The 15,482-nt window shown below is 46.6% G+C and overlaps 1 protein-coding gene across 6 annotated transcripts in view; it reads right to left on the bottom strand.

Moving 5' to 3' along the window:
- The window catches only part of FAM81B (family with sequence similarity 81 member B), a 34,704-nt gene extending 19,481 nt beyond the window's left edge, over nucleotides 1–15,223 (bottom strand). For 2 of the 6 annotated variants that reach the window (XR_013943431.1, XM_080573720.1), the window contains exons 1-2: nucleotides 10,788–15,223; nucleotides 1,934–2,077 (exon numbers count right to left, since the gene is read on the bottom strand). Coding sequence is in view for 5 of the 6 variants with exons in the window: in XM_080573720.1 (XP_080429846.1) it covers nucleotides 1,934–2,077; nucleotides 10,788–11,717 (1,074 nt within the window). In the remaining variant the exon portion in view is untranslated. Of the gene's footprint in view, nucleotides 1–1,933; nucleotides 2,178–10,787 lie in introns of all 6 variants that reach the window. The other 4 variants (XM_080573716.1, XM_080573717.1, XM_080573718.1 and 1 more) reach the window with 4 other exon arrangements.
- Between the last annotated feature and the right edge of the window lie 259 nt (nucleotides 15,224–15,482).

Genomic DNA, 15,482 nt, shown 5'->3' with positions numbered 1-15,482 from the left:
AGGTTTTTATTTATTTATTTATTTTTTAAATAAGGGTCAGACATGAAACAGAGCGTCAAACAGAGCCCTCCCACCCATGCCACAGACGCGCAAATGCCGGTCTCCTCCCTGACGCTCCTCATTGGGCTTGCCTGAGGAAACATCCCCAAACACACTGTCTGGCACAGAACACTGGCCCATAGGACATGGGCCTGCTGTAAAAAACACTGAAAACACACCCGTCTAGCCCCAAATGTGCACGCAGGTCGGCTGCTGCTCAGTGCCTCATCCAGGCCTGTCTTGCGGCCTGGTGCCAGATTTACTGTGCAGCGATAATGTCTGGTCTGAAGGCAGAAGGAGAGACTGCCCCAAAGGATCTACGTGTGCCACAAGAACTAACTTCAGACAGTCTCTGTGAGCTACCATCACCTTTTTCAGACAGAAAGCTGAGGGAGGGAGCGATGCCCCAAATGCCCTGGTTTTACTTCTCGGGTGGAGAGGAGAGGCCTGGAGCTGACGCTTTGGCGTAGCGCAGCACACCTGCTGCTCACGGCAGAGCTGCCACCCCACGTCCTACCACCACCTCCAGTCAGAGGATCATGAACACCGAATTTTCCACTAATTACTTTGATGCAGCAGCAGCCTCTTCCAGCTGTGGCAGAGGGATGCGTTTCCCCACCTTCAGCTTCACTCCGGCAGCAGCATGCCAGAGTCTCCCCCAGAGCAGAATATCCTTTTCTGAAGGATATTCTTCCTGCTTGCAGGAAGACTTGTAGTATGTCAGTCACATTTCCTGTTGGATCCCCTTGTTTTTTTTTTTCTTTTCACAATGCTTGAGAAATGGTCATTGCTCAACCGCTCTAATTTGCTATATGCCAGGAGCAGTTCTCCCAAATTGTACTGATCCTCTGGTGGCTTTGACTGACAGGTCTCACCAAGCTGCTTTCTGTGCTTTACACTCAACAAATAAATCCTCACAGCCTCACAACAAATCTTCACATACAAAGCAAACATGCACCTGAGATTAGGACCTAAAAAAGAGTGATTTACAACCAAGGAAAATGATTAGACTTAGAAAGCTGATAACAACTTGGGTGATTTTCTCATAAAACAGTCGTGATCTCAGGTGAGCCAAGATTTCATATTTGATAAGACAAATGCACTACATGTCAAATAGTTCAGCAAGTACATGAAAAACAAAATTTTGAATTTACTGGCATTTGGAGGACATTTAACACTTCAAAGGATAAAAAAAAATCCTCTTGAGAAGTCTATTTCACTATATTTTTGTCCTGTACACCTTTGTCCAAGAAGAAAAGCCAAAAGGTGTTGGTAAATTTCATATATAAATTTGTCAAATAACAACAAATAATCAAAGATCTTTAGTCAGAATAAATAAACAAACAAATAAATAAATATATCATCCCATGCACTTCCAGTACAGAATTGTCAGTCAGTTCAAAGTGTGACCTGATCATTCACCTCAGTTTTAACTGAGCTTTGTGAAAAGTTTCAACATCTGATTTTGTTTGCATACATAATTTATGTAAAGTAGAATATCTGCAGCTAGAAAACTAAGTAAAATGAAATTTGAGCCTTCGTATTATATGTTAGATGAAAATGTAGTTTACTCATTTCTCTTGAATTCAATCTCCCACACTCAAACAAAACAGAAAACAAATGGAATCTGAACCTTTCAGTTAGAAGAAAGCAACCCCAAAACTCATTAATCTGCTCATTATTTTGCTTTACTTTCCAATTACGATTTTTATTTTTCCTACTCCTCTCCCTTCTGTTTTCACCAGGAACTGCAAGTGCCACTATGTGAAAAAAAATCAGAATTTCCCTAAAACACAGTGCTCGTGTTAAGGACTTTCCTGCCCATGGAGCCAGATGAGCAGAAGCTAGCGTTTTCCCTAGCGTTAGCAGGGGAATTGTCCTCAGCATGTGTTACCTCTATGTCCTGGCTGAGCTTCTGAACCATGCCTGCAATGGTCTGGACGTGGTTTTCCAGCAGCTGCCGGGCAGCAGTCTCCCTGTGCTGATAACCCGAGCTCTCCTGGAGGTAGGAGACGATGTTGTCCTTGACTCGGAAGACCTGGTGGAGGAGGAAGGCTGTGGTCCTCTCCTGGCTGGAGATCCACTCCTCCAGCCGCCGTGTCTTGTCTCCGGGGCCAGGAGCAGGGGACACGTCTCTCCTGCAAACACCAGAAACCCCATGTTTGGCAGCTTTTAGGTAAAAAACATAGCCTGAGGACCTGGATTCATTTTTTTTTCGGTGAGGACAGTGGCACAGCCTTCATAAAGCTAGATTAGAAGAGAAAGTTCCTGGTGAGAAGTTAGTGGCTGGGATATGTTGTGCAAGGTAGGGGAAGGAGGGGTGACTGGGAGGTCCCATGAACTTGAGGATTCACAGTGCTTCCATAGCATATCATCACTGAGATCCTCATTTTAACCTCTTCTTCCTCCATTTTAAACTAAGGCAAAAACGAACACAACCGGTGACCACCCTTGGAAGCAGCCCGGCAGACTCAGCTGGAGCAGAGCAGTCTCCAAAACGTGCGCCGGCCGGGAGTGGGCAGGCAGAGCTTGCACCAAGTGCCTGGGTTTTGTTTTCCCTTGCATTGCTGACACCTACCCGCTGGAAAGAAGTCTGCACGCCTAATGGTTTTCTTGCAGCTATCTGTTCCCCATCCACCCACCAGAACCCAGGGGAATGAATCCTGGGCTCAAATATACCCAGTGAAACTGCATATAAATATAGAAGAGAGGGGGAGAGGAAGGATGTTGCGTGGATCTGGAACTGGCAGGTACAGAACGAAGCTTCATGCAGATATGAACAGTCTGGAGCTCAAGGGAAACTGGAGCCACTGGCTACTCCTGTGTAAAAAGCCAGAGAAATTTAATTACTGTAGAACCTCAGGTTTGCATGTTATACAGAAAGTGAAGTTTGTTTTATGTCTAAATTTAACCCGATGGTATATTTTTTATGCTTTCAGTGTTGTGTGAAATACTCCTATGTCATAAAATTTAGCTAAAACCCTTAGCTTAATGATGAAGAAAAAATACCCAGTTAGCCAGTTGGGAAAGAAATCACAGAATCAGAGGATGGTTTGGGTTGGAAGGGACCTCACAGATCTCATAGATCACCCCCCCCCCCCCCAACCCACCACTGGAATAATCCTACAGGTTTTCTGTTGATCACTGCTTTTAGACTGACATAAATAAAAATTCCAATGTAAAAATAATCTTTAAAAGGGAAGGGGAAAAGAGTTCAGCTGCCTTACTCAATCAATAAACAAAACGCAAAGATGACAGTTTAATGACTGAAGTGTGCCCAAGGATACTCTGCAAAATATTTTACAGCCATATGGGCTGCAATGATGCTCTGCAGCTGGCTTATGTCTCTGTGTATCAGGAGCTGCTTTACATTTGTCTGCACAATTAAGACTAAAATACACATAACCGTTGGCAACCATGAAGCACAAAACAGATCTGAACACTTAATTTATATCTCCTCTTGATAAAAGCTCTAAAAACCAAAATGTCCAGTTGAAGCTGTGTGTGTTCTCTTCCACTATGACAGCAGAAGTCACTGAGCGAAAATAAAAGGTGTACATAAGCTGTTTTTCCCTTCGTTTTTGAAAAGTATCATGTTTGTTACAAAACATGAAAGGGAAAGGGGAAGGGGAAGGGGAAGGGGAAGGGGAAGGGGAAGGGGAAGGGGAAGGGGAAGGGAAAGGGAAAGGGAAAGGGAAAGGGAAAGGGAAAGGGAAAGGGAAAGGGAAAGGGAAAGGGAAAGGGAAAGGGAAAGGGAAAGGGAAAGGGAAAGGGAAAGGGAAAGGGAAAGGGAAAGGGAAAGGGAAAGGGAAAGGGAAAGGGAAAGGGAAAGGGAAAGGGAAAGGGAAAGGGAAAGGGTCGCTCTGTCCCACCCCAAGCAGGCTGGCACCAGCTGCAAGTGCTTCTGTCATCTGGGTGCACAGGGGCAGCTACGTCATGTCACCACCCATAAATACCTTCCTTGTTGTTACGAGACTTCGACCATCATATGTCATCGCATGATTCGAATGCTCGTACACGTAACAAGGGCAATAAAACACCCTCAATGCTCTGTCAGTGTGGCCAGATTGACCAGAGATTTAGATCCATAATTTACAAAAGTTAACTTCTGCTAAGAACTTTGTTGGCCTTGTAACTTAAAATAAAAATTTTAGCTGTGCTTTTGTTTTGCTTTAGTAGAGCCAGCATGGATTTAGGAGGCCCAAGGCACTTTGATTTATTAACGATCTCCCTCAGGAGAGCTGTCTGCTGTAAATGAGCCCTGTGAGCTACTGCTCCGAACTTGTCAATTATTATTATTATCAATCCTAATTAACGCCTGAGTGGAGAAGCCAAGGTTCTCAGATCCCGAGGACTGCATACCCTGGAAGCACTTGCACCGGTTGCTCCCACAGGTGTCAGGACACTTTCTGCAGGCAGAGAACATCCCCTGGAGCTCAGGAACAAGGTGAGCACTGCACTTTCAGGTAAAGTGCGAAAGCATAAGGCCAGTGGCCGTAAGCACCCAGGTATTGCCAGCAGTGGCAATTATTTGCAGCTCTACATGTCTACCGATTCTCTTGCTGGGAATTCTGACCCCTAAGCCACCTCAAATCTGTCTGAAATGTCCAAGGAATTCAAAAATTATTAAAGGAAGGAAGACAGGCTGGGAGGTGGAGCAACTTCTCATACTTCATTTTTATCGGAAAGCAAAGGCAGTGCAGAGGCACTTTTTTTCAGGGAAGCATTGCACATCAGGAAGGAAATTATTCAAGTAAGGCAAATACTTCTCGATGCTATATTTCCTGGATTTTCTTTGTTTCTTCTTGTTACTACTGAGAGTGGCTTTATTAAGAAAAAATAAATAAAGGAGAGTATTGTGCTGCTAGCATAAGTTCATTGTTTTTTTAGTGAGACAATGGACATTACCTAACAGACTTGTCTGATGGTACAGCTGCAGATTTAACTGTGGGAAGCCAAGTTTAAGCCAGTGGCCTTCAGAGTGAAAGAGGAAGCAAGAAAATAGCATGAAAATTCAGAGGAGGAACATTATAAATGTGACATCATGGGCAGTTAATCAATTTGCCACTGCTTCAAGTAATCTCCTCAGTTCTGGAAAAAAAAAATATTAAAAAAAATCAATCTGCCACAATGGCACTTCATGGCCGCAACTCATCAACGTGCGCCTTCAAGTCGCATGAACCTGCAACGTTCTTGGTAGGAGCCAATCCATCCTCATTTCTCTCACGTTCATCAGAGAGCTACGAAGGCTGTGGCTCAGAGAGAATTGGCTCCTTCTGTCTGACAGGGACTTCGGAGAAAATATGTCTGGATCTGAACAAAAAACCCACGGTGAGTGCATCCTCCCCAGCGAGCCAAAATGCAGCATGATGCTCGCCGATGGAAGGGGAGTCTCAGGACAGGAATGAGGAAGCAAAGGCGTTCTGCACAGCTGAAAAATGGCTCCTTTCCAACTGGGGTTGTTGCACGCAGGTGGGTATTTCGTAAATTATCTCCTCTGTTTGGCTTTTGGAAACCTGTATCCAAGCAGGAGTTTCAGTAATAGCTGATGGGCTCTTTGCCATTGGCCATGCATCCTGAAAATTTTCACCTGCTGAGGGTAAGAGCAGCGTGTACTTCTGGTGTAGGTCACTCTGCCCTCTGTGTGGTGTCACAGGGACCCCTTCCCTTCCACCAGCCCAGCAGTATGTTCTTCCATCCCCTCTGACAATCAGGGATGGTACCTGTTGTGCAAAACCTCTGCTAGAAAACGCCAAGGCCAGATTTAAGAACTGTCTGAAACACACAATAAATCTGGCCAGACATAACTCTTTTTTTTTTTTTTTTGAGACTTTTTTTAACACAGCTCTTGAAAGAGCCTTCCAAAGCCTGCAGAAATTTACTGTGTAACACCACAAATTATATGCAGCTGTTGTTGCAGTACACTGATCTGAATCTTTACTAGTTCCCTGCTAGCTCAGTTAATATAAACATTTCCCATTCTTCTGCACAGGAGAAAATTTATATGCCAAAAAGCTCAAGGCTGGTCCTGTGTCTCTGAGCGTCTGTCTTCTCCTACCAGCAGGAATTAGCCACAGCATCTTCTGTGCTTGCAGCGGCTCCAGACAGAGTCCGGTGGGAGGGAGCCCAGTGAGCTGCGAGATCCCACTGCCCTGAGATGGATGACCTGATGGAAGAGTCATTAAAGCTAATAGCTTACAGCATCATGCATGGGCCAATAAAGCAAGGAGGAAGAAAAAAAAAAAAAAAGGCGTCAAAATCTTAAGAATAATTCTTGCCAGCTTTATGTCCCGCATTTTGAGATATGGGCTTGTGTTATTTCTTGTGCAGAAGCCACGCGGTGCCAAACAAAGAGAGGATGTGTCAGTCTAACCACAACTGATCCCTGCTCTCTGGGGACAGCGACAGGACCCGAGGGCACGGCATGGAGCTGGGACAGGGGAGGGTCAGGTTGGGTGTTAGGGAAAGGTTCTGCACCCTGAGGCTACCCCCAGCCACTTCCAGCCAGGAGCAGAGCAGGGCCCGGAGGCGGGCAGGGTGGGCAGCTCAGGAAGGAGCACTGCTTCGTGACGGGGTCTGAAACCCATCTGTAGCATGGGTGGGGAGCCACGAGGGTGTAGAGAGGCTGCTGCCATCCCTAACCACAATGTGGAGCTCCAGGGGAGCCTCAGACGACCTGAGGAAGCACATTACTAGGCTGCAGAGGCTGATAATACTCAGCACGAATCACTCAGCTCTTAATAGCAGTTGTCTTCCTTGCCATCAGCTGCCTGACACAAATGCTCTTCTGCGCTGAGCGGCACTCCTTCCCACACGCCTTCCCTGCACAAGGCAGTGCGGCCTCGTATTTCATAGTTATGGTGTGATAACCAAGGTTACCCTGCAAGGGACTCTAACCCGGGAGTCAACGAACACTGCGAGATGGTAAGTTGAATTTATTTGTGTTGTCCTGTGAGCAACCTGCTGAACAAAACGATCGGTGATGTGACTCATCTCCTGGTATCTCTATAAGTATGGATGGAATTAGTGATGTATGTCCCAGAATGCTGAATTTAAGGTCCCTCTTCTAAAATTATTACCCCTTGTAGCTACAGACAAGCTGAGGACAAATTTGTCAAGTAGTTTATTTTTAATTATTATATATTTATAAACCCCATGAATTATTAGCTGATTTGTAATTTATGTATTACAGAGCACTTACCTCATTGCTACTGCTGATCAAATAAATCATTGTTAAACCGTCTGCACGAAGAGAAATGAGACTATAAAACAGGCATGTAATTGCATAGCTGTTGAATAGGCAGCCTCTTAAATAACCAACGTGCAACCAAGATGCCTACAATTCCTCACAAAATAAAAAGTACAGCGAAATAATGTGGAATGTGTTATTATGAAGGCAGCTCAATGTGGCTATAATTTGGGTAACACACGTGGCCGTACTGATGGCTTTCCAGCTCACAAGGCTGTGCCACTAGCAGACGGGTTGCAGCAGCAGCAGAGCAAAGGTGTGAGACCCCCCAGGGAGCCCATCCACCCCTCACCATAGTGCTCCCAAAGGCTTCAGGCCATCCCAAAATACGACTGGTGGCTCTGGGGTCAGTCACCAGCTCCTCAACATTGCTTCTCCAGAGGCACTATCTGGGAAACAGGGCAAAGGGTGGGCAGCCAGAAATGCAGGTGAGTGTGAAGTATTTGATGAAATTAACCCCAGGCACGTTCCTCGCTAAAGCCAATAACGAATGTTTTGCAGAACATCACCAGCAATGATTTGTCAGCATTGCCTAATTGCTTCTGTCATGAGTGAAACGATCCTGATGCTCTTATTAGCAGTTCCTTGATAACATCTGTTGGACAGGAGGTTTTTAAGCCATGACAAAGATCTAAGGAGTTCAGCAAATGGCTCCTTCAGAGCACTGCTGTGCCCAGATCTGCCTCCTGAATATTTATGTAAACCAGGCTGAAACAATAGCTGGTTTTTCCCATATCCGAGACAGCGGTCAGGCTGTCATGCCTCGTGGAGCTCCGTGTGGACTTGCTGAGCGTGCTGCCCAGCACTGTTCAGTGCACGCTATGCAGCAGCAGGGAAAGCTAGCACTAGCGTGTACTTTCTGGGAAAATCACCCACGTCGTGACCAATGCCGTGGGGCTGAAAGCTGTGCTCTGGCTGTGCAGGCAGCGGTGTGGTGGTGTGGTGCTTCCCATGGCCCAGCAAAGCTAGTGGGAGGACAGAGAGGATGCTGGGGGTAGCGCTCTGTAAGACCGTGCGGTGCTCCGCTTTCTGCAGGCAGCACGGGTGCTGCAGCTGTGCTGGACGTGAGCATCCAGATGGGAGGACTCAGCTCTGCCTCCTCGGCTGCCCTCTGGGTTCATTCCTTAGCTTGATTACTTCAGCCTCCCTGGGTTGTAAAAACCCGAGGGCTTTCATCTGGGTGGACTTTCCATACGACACATGTCATCAAGTAGTTCTTCCAGGAGCTAAACGTAGGACACAACCTTCAGGAGTCGGTCCTGACCTACGTTTTGGCATGGGGTCAAATCTCAAAAGCGGGAGCCAGAACCTTGCCTCTCCACCACATGCAAAATCTGACTGTTAGTGGTACAATTCCCCTCATGCTCTTATCACCGCAGCAGGCTGGTGACATACATACATAACTCTCTAGAAGTGAAAATATCGAATGGATACAGGGCATTTCAAAACCTTAAGTCCTTTGGGAAAAATCGGTCTGCGATATGGTGCAGTACGTGGATTCAGCTAGCACAGAACTCTGTAACTGCAAGTACTTTCCCCATTTTTCAGTCTCGTTTGCAAAGGCAAAGGTAGAAATGTAACTAATATTTGCAAGCATTTTGACTGGCTGGCTCTGCCAGTTGGAAGAAGCTGCATGGCTCTGCCTGATCTTGAGGACGGCATAGTTTGCAAATACTTTGCATCACCTCCTCAGAAATGTGACCGCAGGTCTTATTTTCTGTGTCACAACTGCACTCGCAAATCCCCTTCCCGTCACCGAGCTGCGACAGTTTTAGCACCGAGTGAGAGATGCTTGCAGAAAGGTCTGCGTTTAGCCCTCTGCAGGGCATCCCTCTTCCCTCGTGGAGCATCCTCCTGGGTGCTCTGAAGGCAGAGACTCCCTTACTCGATGCAGGCACGCTCAGAAGGTGCGGACGTGCTCAGAGGAGCCACCAAACCTTTGAAAAGCCTCTCAAAATGAAGATGCAAATAAGGATAACCAAAAAGGATAGGCAAAGCAAAGGCTCAGAGTATGCTTAGTGTCTGGATTTGGGCAATCATGTACAGAGAGCACCAGGAGATGGTCGTGCCGTGGGCTGGCATAGCAGCTGCTCTGCGCCTCTGCCCACCTCCTGGAGCACCAAGACCACCCTTCGGCCAAGGGCTGGCGCTCAAGTGGCGGGTTCAGCAGTTTTGGGTGGGCTTTCAGCAGGCCCACGACCTGTTCTGGACAATTCTCAGAGCAGGACACTGTTTGTGTTGACGTTTTTTCCTAAGCCTTAATGAGCACTGCCCAACCCACCACTGTGTGGAACTGGGGCTGATTTCCCAGGGAAATTTCAAATCCAGTAGGAAAAATCTTTGCCTTTGGCTGGCTGAGGTTGCCAGCAGGGATGATCACCCAGCGAGGAACAAGCGCAGCTTTCCAGGCAGTACCCACTGTGAAAATAAACAGCGAGGCCCCTGCATCCCAGGGCTGCCAATCCAGCAGAAACATTTGCTTTTGAAGAGCAGCAGTGGAAGGTTTTATTAGGCAGTGTAAACATGGCAAAACATGCTGGCCGACATCCAGTAAGGCACGTCAAAGAGGAGAATGTCCAGACTGGCAAAGCTGATAAATAATCATAGCCAAAACTCACATATACCGGGAAGAAATCTGGTTCTCAGAGATGCAGACACAACCTTCTCAAAATCAGCATGCTTGCATCGGTGTTATCAAAACCAACATTTTGGTCCAAAATCATCTAACAGTGTAGTCGATACTGTAACAACATATATAACTGTATAATGAGATTGAGATTGAATAATAAACATTTTCCCGATGTTGCTAATGAGAAATCCAAGTAAATAACTGTAACACACTCTGTCTATCTGTAGGGCACTATTTGCGCTGTGTCATGAATTATGAATGCATAAATTAAGGTAGATAGCGTGCACTGTTACAGCTCCATGTGAAAAGAAGTAGTAAAAGGCCTCTGTAATTCTGAAGTCTGAGTCAGTACTGCGTGTGTAGTACCTGCTTAGGCAGCAGCACTTTTAGTGTGCAAGTTCTCACTTCCAAAAAGGGTTTTAAATGTACAGACACCCGCAGAGCTGCAGAGCGGGTCTTCCTGCATACGTACACAGCAGCACCGAGTTCTCCCCTCTGGCAGCAGCGACCAAGAGTCTCAGGAAAACCATGGACTGAACACTACGGAGGGATCACCCTGTAGGATGAAACCGGTATTTTTTCCTCCCTTTTCCTTTCGAAGCTTCACGGTTAGTCACGCAAATCCTAATCCCACGTGGGCAGAGTTCCAGCAGCAATTGCCAAGGAAACCAGGGTGCTACGAACACCCGAATGCCTCCCAACGACCTCCCCCGACAGCCAGCAGCCGGTCTGCAACTTCGCGGGGCAGCTCAGGGGAGCAGAAAGCAAAACCACAGACGGGCCCACCACCGCGTCCTCAGGGCACCTGTCCCCTGGGAGCGGGCAGGGTGCTCTACGCTGAAATTAGGCCTGCGTGGCGCACGAACTTGCCTGCGTAGCATGTTGCTGCCGGGCAGAGGGGTCAGCAGCTCCCTCCCGGGCCCGGCGGTGGCCGCGCTGTGTTTGCCCTTGTCTCCGGGAAACCCCGGTTCCTGTTCCGAGGAGGCAGCGAGCTGAGGGTTGGCGGCTGGGTGTTTCCTGTGTGCCCAGCCACACCGCCCTGCTGGAGCGACGGTCTCTTGTTCTTGCCCAGGAAGCGTGGCGGGGCCTGCGGGGCTGCAGCTCTCCGGCCTGGTGGGAGAGGAGCCGCGGCGGGGCACGCTGGTGGTGAATCCTCCCGTGCTGCCCTCCCACCCTGCCCCTCCACAGGGGGGGCTTGGCCCCCGTTTCTGGCAGTCCTTGCGGCTCTGTCTGAGGCCTCTGATAAGTGCTGTGTTTGACCTCTGCCGGGGAAAACTCCGTTGGAGTGGGGCGTCCTTTGAGGGGAACGCGTGAGCCATTTCTCCGAGTGAAACATGCGACCACAGGTGGATGATTTGAGCGACTCAGGGAGCACGCTAGCACAACTGCAGACAGCTCCCCTACAGAAACATCACGGAGGGCTGTGCGAGATGCCACAGGCGACGTTTCTGTTCTGCCGGTCATCGTGGTGCCAAAAGCACGCCCACCGTCACCTCCATTTCCAGGTGGGCCAGGGAAATGCAGGCCACAGCCTGTGTGAGTGAGGTGGGTGTCCGAGAACCAGCAAAGGCTGCTGTTTCCGTGTGAAGTGTTGCACGTGGGGATGCTGGTGGGGCGTAAGGGACAGGCCGTGCATGCACAGCTCCTTGTCAGCACCAGGAGGTGCAGGGCAAGATTAGGTGCAAACGGGGCTCGGCGTTGGTGGTCGGATTTGACAGCCCTCTGTATCGCTGAGATCATCTGGTGTTTTGCTTGTGTTACGCAGCGTGGATGTGCAGGGTACATCACAGGACCGATCATGTCGAGGCGCAAAAGACAAAACGCAGTCCTCTCCTTTTTGCTGATGCTTCTGCAAATAGAAAACGACTGAGATATTTTACAAACATATGTCAAAAGCAAGTGCTGAGTATGTAAGAGGCTAAAAGGCCCTTAAGGAGATATCTCTGTACATAGGCAGTATTTTCGCCTGAGAACACAGACTGCAAATGAATTTGAGTCCTTCTGTGACCCTGCAAAGAATCATGCAGCGCCAGCTGGGTGGCTCCAGCAGGGCAGCCAAAACAGCCCCACAGCTCCTGAAAGGCTGGCACCCCTCCGCAGCTCTGCTCCAACCCACGAAATCAGCTTGCCGGGATGTCTGGAGGCTTCCTCGCACTGAATTTGGGAAGAGGCGAGGGCCCTATCTCACTGCACACGTTGTGGGAAGGGCGGTGTGAAAAGCGTCCTCTTCGCTGAAATAAAACTGTGCTGTGACTCCGCCGGGACAGTTTCATAGCACCTGTTTCCGCCCAGAGGAAATTAATGGCATTCTGCCATTAATTTGGATACAAGGAAACGAAATCCAAAATCAACCACAACAGATTAATCACTTCAAATCTGTCCTGTCCTGTCTCTGTGGTACTCCTTTCCTCCATACAAAATATACCCTTCTATAACACCCAGGGGAAGAACTCCATACACCCTGTATCAGTTGCTGATGGAAAGGAACATCCTAGAGGTGAGGATGTTGCTTGTTTTACCAAGCAAACAGAAGGATTGCTATTATTACAAACCTCGGTTCATTGAATACCAAAGCTTGTGAACAGAAAATATGACGGAAAACTGAATTAATTGCCAGAGAAAAGAAAGGAAGAAAGGAAGAAGGAAAGAAAGGAAGAAGGAAAGAAAGAAACAAGGAAAGAAACAAGGAAAGAAACAAAGAAAGAAAGAAAGAAAGAAAGAAAGAAAGAAAGAAGGAAAGAAAGAAGGAAAGAAAGAAGGAAAGAAAGAAGGAAAGAAAGAAGGAAAGAAAGAAGGAAAGAAAGAAGGAAAGAAAGAAGGAAAGAAAGAAGGAAAGAAAGAAGGAAAGAAAGAAGGAAAGAAAGAAGGAAAGAAGGAAAGAAAGGAAGGAAGGAAGGAAGGAAGGAAGGAAGGAAGGAAGGAAGGAAGGAAGAAAGAAAGAAAGAAAGAAAGAAAGAAAGAAAGAAAGAAAGAAAGAAAGAAAGAAAGAAAGAAAGAAAGAAAGAAAGAAAGAAAGAAAGAAAGAAAGAAAGAAGGAAAGAACATCATGTTTAAAAGAAGGATTTAAAATGCACATTTCCAGAATCTCTGTGCACCTCTGCAGTTAACAGAAGGTTTAATCCACTTCTCAGGCAGGAAATACTTAAGTATATAATAGGCCCCTTTCACAGTGACAATACCTTGCAGAAGCGTAAGAAATAATGGCCAGCAGATGTGGTTGACATGAGAAAGACCCTTACAGCAATCGTCTCAAAAATGAAGAGCCAGAGCAGAAGCTCTTAGTTTCAGCCAGTGGCTTACTCTTAATTTCTTAACACACTTAATTTCTTTCTTTGACTAACAGAAAAGGAGGATTTTTTTTTTTTTTGTTCCTGGTTCTCTACATGTGGAATAAATCTGAGCTTTATTACCAACCCAACTATATCTTGGTGACAAAACAAACAAAGAAAGAAGCAAACAAACAAACAAACACCATAAAGGGTACTGAACACAGAAAACTATCCAAAATATTATATATATATATTATTTTATTTTTTTTGAGGAGAATAGAGGAGAAGGAGTAACTGAAAATAGTTATAAAATACAGCAATAGCTGATTGACAATATTGTTTTCTGAATTTTTGTCGGAGAAAGACCTTGATAAGGATTAGGTGATCCGCAAACATCTGAGCTTTCTGGAATCTGCCCTTACCTTGTGACTCTGAATGGATCCCATGGCTCTGGAGAACATTCGCCACAGCACACAGAGAGAAGTGATGAACAGGAAATCCTGACTGCCTGAACAAAATAAAAAAATTGAAGTGAGTTATTATGATAAGAAATTATCTTATTTATAGAGCTGGTCTCTCTTTCGTGCCAAAGTTTTAATTGCTCAAATCAAGTGGTGGAAAATCTTTTCTGAAGCAAAAGAATTGAGAAAAGAAATGAATCACAAAGATATTAAACTGAAAAGACGGTAAGTTGCACTGAAAAATGTAGATAAACATCTTCCTTATGTTACTTCTAAATAGTTGTATTAAGAGCTTAAATATACCATTGACATGAGTTATTGTAATACATGTAATATATTGTAAAAATGAAGAAAAATCCAAACTCTTGCTGGATTTCATACGCAGATTTTTATAGCCCTTCCCAAGAGGTGAAGGAACGTAACAAATACCACCGAGGACTTTAAATTTACATGCATTGGAAAACATTTAAATTCTGCAGTGTTAAACTATCAATATCCTGATATTAGGATAAATACTATTGAAATAAGATAAATCAGCCTATTCTAAAGCAGGCAGGATAAAAGACAAAGGGGTAGAGTCCTCGATATCTTAATTTAGCTGCTGAAACACGCAGTTTTTGGACACCTGGCTGGCACAGTGGCACCCAAACTGCTGGGCTGGGCAGGTAGCTCTCCATGCTCCCTACACACCATCCTGGGGTGCCGACCTTTAAAAGATGGAATTAGAGATCGCTGCAAGTGCCAGCGCTTATGGAGCTGGTGCAGTGCAGCGTCTCGCAGCATAACCCTCCATGGAGGCATCCAGGGCTTTTCGAAGGTCTTGCCTTCAGTCCTTTGCTGCGTCCAAGGCGCTTCTGCTCACGCCTCCCCAGCTGGTGGGAAGGAGCAGCAGGGCGACCACAGCTTGCCACTGCCAGTTTCAGCGGCGCTGGGTGGCACTAAAGCTGGCAGATCGTTTTGTGAAGGCCTGCCCCCAGGTTTTGGGCTCGCTGTCACGCCGTGGAGAGCGTGAGGGACGGGCTCCCCGTGCCTGGCACTGCCCCGCAGCAGCACGGCCATCGCTCCCTCCCAGCACGACGTGGAGAAATGGGGGCAGGGAGGATTCTCCTGAAAGAGATTCCTGCTTGGCTTTTCCCATTCCATATTTTCACGGGTGGCATATTTCTCACAGAAAGGTAGGCTGCTCTTAAATCAGGCTTTTGGATGTTTTCTGTTGACTGCAACTTTTCTCAATCATATCATTGTGTTCTGTATAATTAGATAGTCTACTGCCATGTATGGCATCCTTGCATCTTTTTTTCTACTCTTTCCAGTAATTTGGACCTCCTTCATTATGTTATGCTCTTCTGTTTTTCTCAGTATGTGAACTATGTGCAATTCCTTCACTGTAGATGGTTCAATATTCCGTAAGGTCAGTAAGAAGCCCAAAAGTGTGGTTAGTACAGCTAACTTGGAGGTGGAAGCGAGTTTTGTGCCAAATGTGACACAGAGAAGAGAATGCTGCAGAAAGGTATTGAAGGATTGACTTAAAATTGATGGCTAGTTTAATTTTGTGACTTTTTTATCACAGCTCTGCACAAGAGTAGCTGGCCATCAGACAAGAAGAAAGAAAGAAAGAGGCAAGAATGGTATAGAAGAGAAGAGGGACTTTTGGTGGCAACTGTGGTGGGGCTGGTCTGGGATCCATCATCTGTTTCAGCCCCAAACACCCCAAAGCCATCAGGAGCCACCAACACCAGTGGTGGCAGTGGTGATAAGGACCCTGGAGAAGCCCTTGGGAGGAAAGATCAGGGAGAATCACTCACATGAGAATCATTAGCATGCAGCTTGTGATC

Source organism: Anser brachyrhynchus (assembly GCF_964034855.1).
Source record: "Anser brachyrhynchus genome assembly, chromosome: Z".
In the NCBI taxonomy this organism is placed as follows: Eukaryota; Metazoa; Chordata; class Aves; order Anseriformes; family Anatidae; genus Anser; species Anser brachyrhynchus.
The sequence above is the reverse complement of the archived record's forward strand: the minus strand, read 5'-3'. Positions and strand labels throughout refer to the sequence as shown.